Source organism: Anarrhichthys ocellatus, unplaced genomic scaffold, assembly GCF_004355925.1.
Source record: "Anarrhichthys ocellatus isolate YVR2014 unplaced genomic scaffold, GSC_Weel_1.0 scaffold9257, whole genome shotgun sequence".
NCBI lineage: Eukaryota > Metazoa > Chordata > Actinopteri > Perciformes > Anarhichadidae > Anarrhichthys > Anarrhichthys ocellatus.
Genome location: NW_022289231.1, coordinates 1 through 1,430, shown reverse-complemented (window position 1 = coordinate 1,430; position 1,430 = coordinate 1). Strand labels below are relative to the sequence as shown.

At 47.5% G+C, this 1,430-nt stretch overlaps 1 protein-coding gene across 1 annotated transcript; it reads left to right on the top strand.

The window, feature by feature from the left end:
* Positions 1 to 8: 8 nt before the first annotated feature.
* On the top strand, positions 9 to 1,373 carry LOC116380860 (plexin-B3-like). Its single transcript, XM_031842689.1, has 2 exons — positions 9 to 354; positions 981 to 1,373. Exons 1-2 carry the CDS (start codon positions 208 to 210, stop codon positions 1,191 to 1,193), a joined length of 360 nt encoding a protein of 119 aa, XP_031698549.1. The 5' UTR covers positions 9 to 207; the 3' UTR covers positions 1,194 to 1,373.
* Positions 1,374 to 1,430: the final 57 nt, after the last annotated feature.

Here is a 1,430-nt window from a genome sequence, read left to right as displayed (position 1 = left end):
AGAACCTGATCACTAATAATCAATCATCTAAGAACCTGATCACCAATCATCAATCATATAAGAACCTGATCACTAATAATCAATCATCTAAGAACTGATCACTAATAATCAATAATCTAAGAACCTGATCACTAATAATCAATAATCAATAGTCAATAAGTTTTAATCAGGTGATTACTTCCTGTCCTCAGAGGGGGGCGTGTCATCATGGTGACGGGCAAGAACCTGGGCGTTGTGCAGCAGCCAATCATATCGGTGTGGGTGGAGCCTCTGGAGGTCCAGAGGGTGAAGCGGAGAAGACGATTGGCTCTGCTCACCGCCAAGCAGCTGGTCTTCAACAGCACTATGAGAACGGTGAGATCAACCAAGAGGAGAGTGGTCAGGACGTCCTGACTAATATCTGTCTCTCCTGTCTGTCTCTCTGCACCTGTCTGTCTCTCCTGCGTCTCTGTCTCTTCACCTGTCTGTCTACCCTGTCTGTCTCTCCCGTGTATCTTCTGTCCATCTCTTTGTCTCTCTCAACCTGTCTGTCTCTCTCTTCACCTGTTTGTCTCTCATGTGTATCTCTCTTTTCTCTTTATGTCTCTCCTGTCAGCCTCTCCTTGTCACCTGTGTCTCTCCTGTCTGTACCTCTCTTCACTTGTCTGTCTCTCCTGTCTGTCTCTCCCTGTCCACCTGTGTGTCTCTCCTGTCTGTCTCTCTTCACCTGTGTGTCTCTCATGTCTCTCTCTCCCTGTCCACCTGTATGTCTTTTCACTTGTGTGTCTCTCATGTCTCTCTCTGTCCACCTGTGTGTCTCTCCCTGTCAACCTGTTTGTCCCTCTCCTCACCTGTCTGTCTCTCATGTCTTTCTCTCCCTGTCCACCTGTCTGTCTTTTCACATGTATGTCTCTTCTGTCTCTCTCTCACAACCTGTGTGTCTCTCTCTGTCCACCTGTCTGTCTCTCATGTCTCTCCCTGTCCACCTGTCTGTCTCTCAGGTGTCAGAGCCCTGCTCCGTCCTGTCTTCCTCTCAGATGACCTGTCCGACTCCCAAAGTGACCCCAGAGGTCAAAGTGAAGGGCGTCTGGTTCCAGCTGGACAACGTCAGAGTCCACTATGAAACCATCAAGGTACCTGTCTGTCTCTCTGCCTGTCTGTCTGTCAGGATGAACATCTGGAGGTGGTGGAGAACAAAACGGTCTCCATGGTGATATGATATTATGGTCTGTAATACACAGAGTCTGCAGGGGAGATCAATATCTGTGATCAGAGACATAAAGAGCCTGTCTGTCTCTCTCTGTCTCTCCTTCTTCATAGTTAGCGTGTTAGTATCAACGTTTTCACAATAAAAGCTGATAAAATGCAAAGATTCAGAATAAAAGAAGGTTCTGATGGAGACACCTCTCTCTCTCTCTCTCTCTCTCTCTCTCTCTCTCTCTCTCTCTCTC

Excerpts from the sequence above, each read along its gene's own strand:
- LOC116380860 (XM_031842689.1), top strand. The coding sequence starts at position 208 with ATGGTGACGGGCAAGAACCTGGGCGTTGTGCAGCAGCCAATCATATCG. Across the intron at positions 355-980 it reads TCAACAGCACTATGAGAACG|GTGTCAGAGCCCTGCTCCGT; the intron begins GTGAGATCAACC and ends TCTGTCTCTCAG.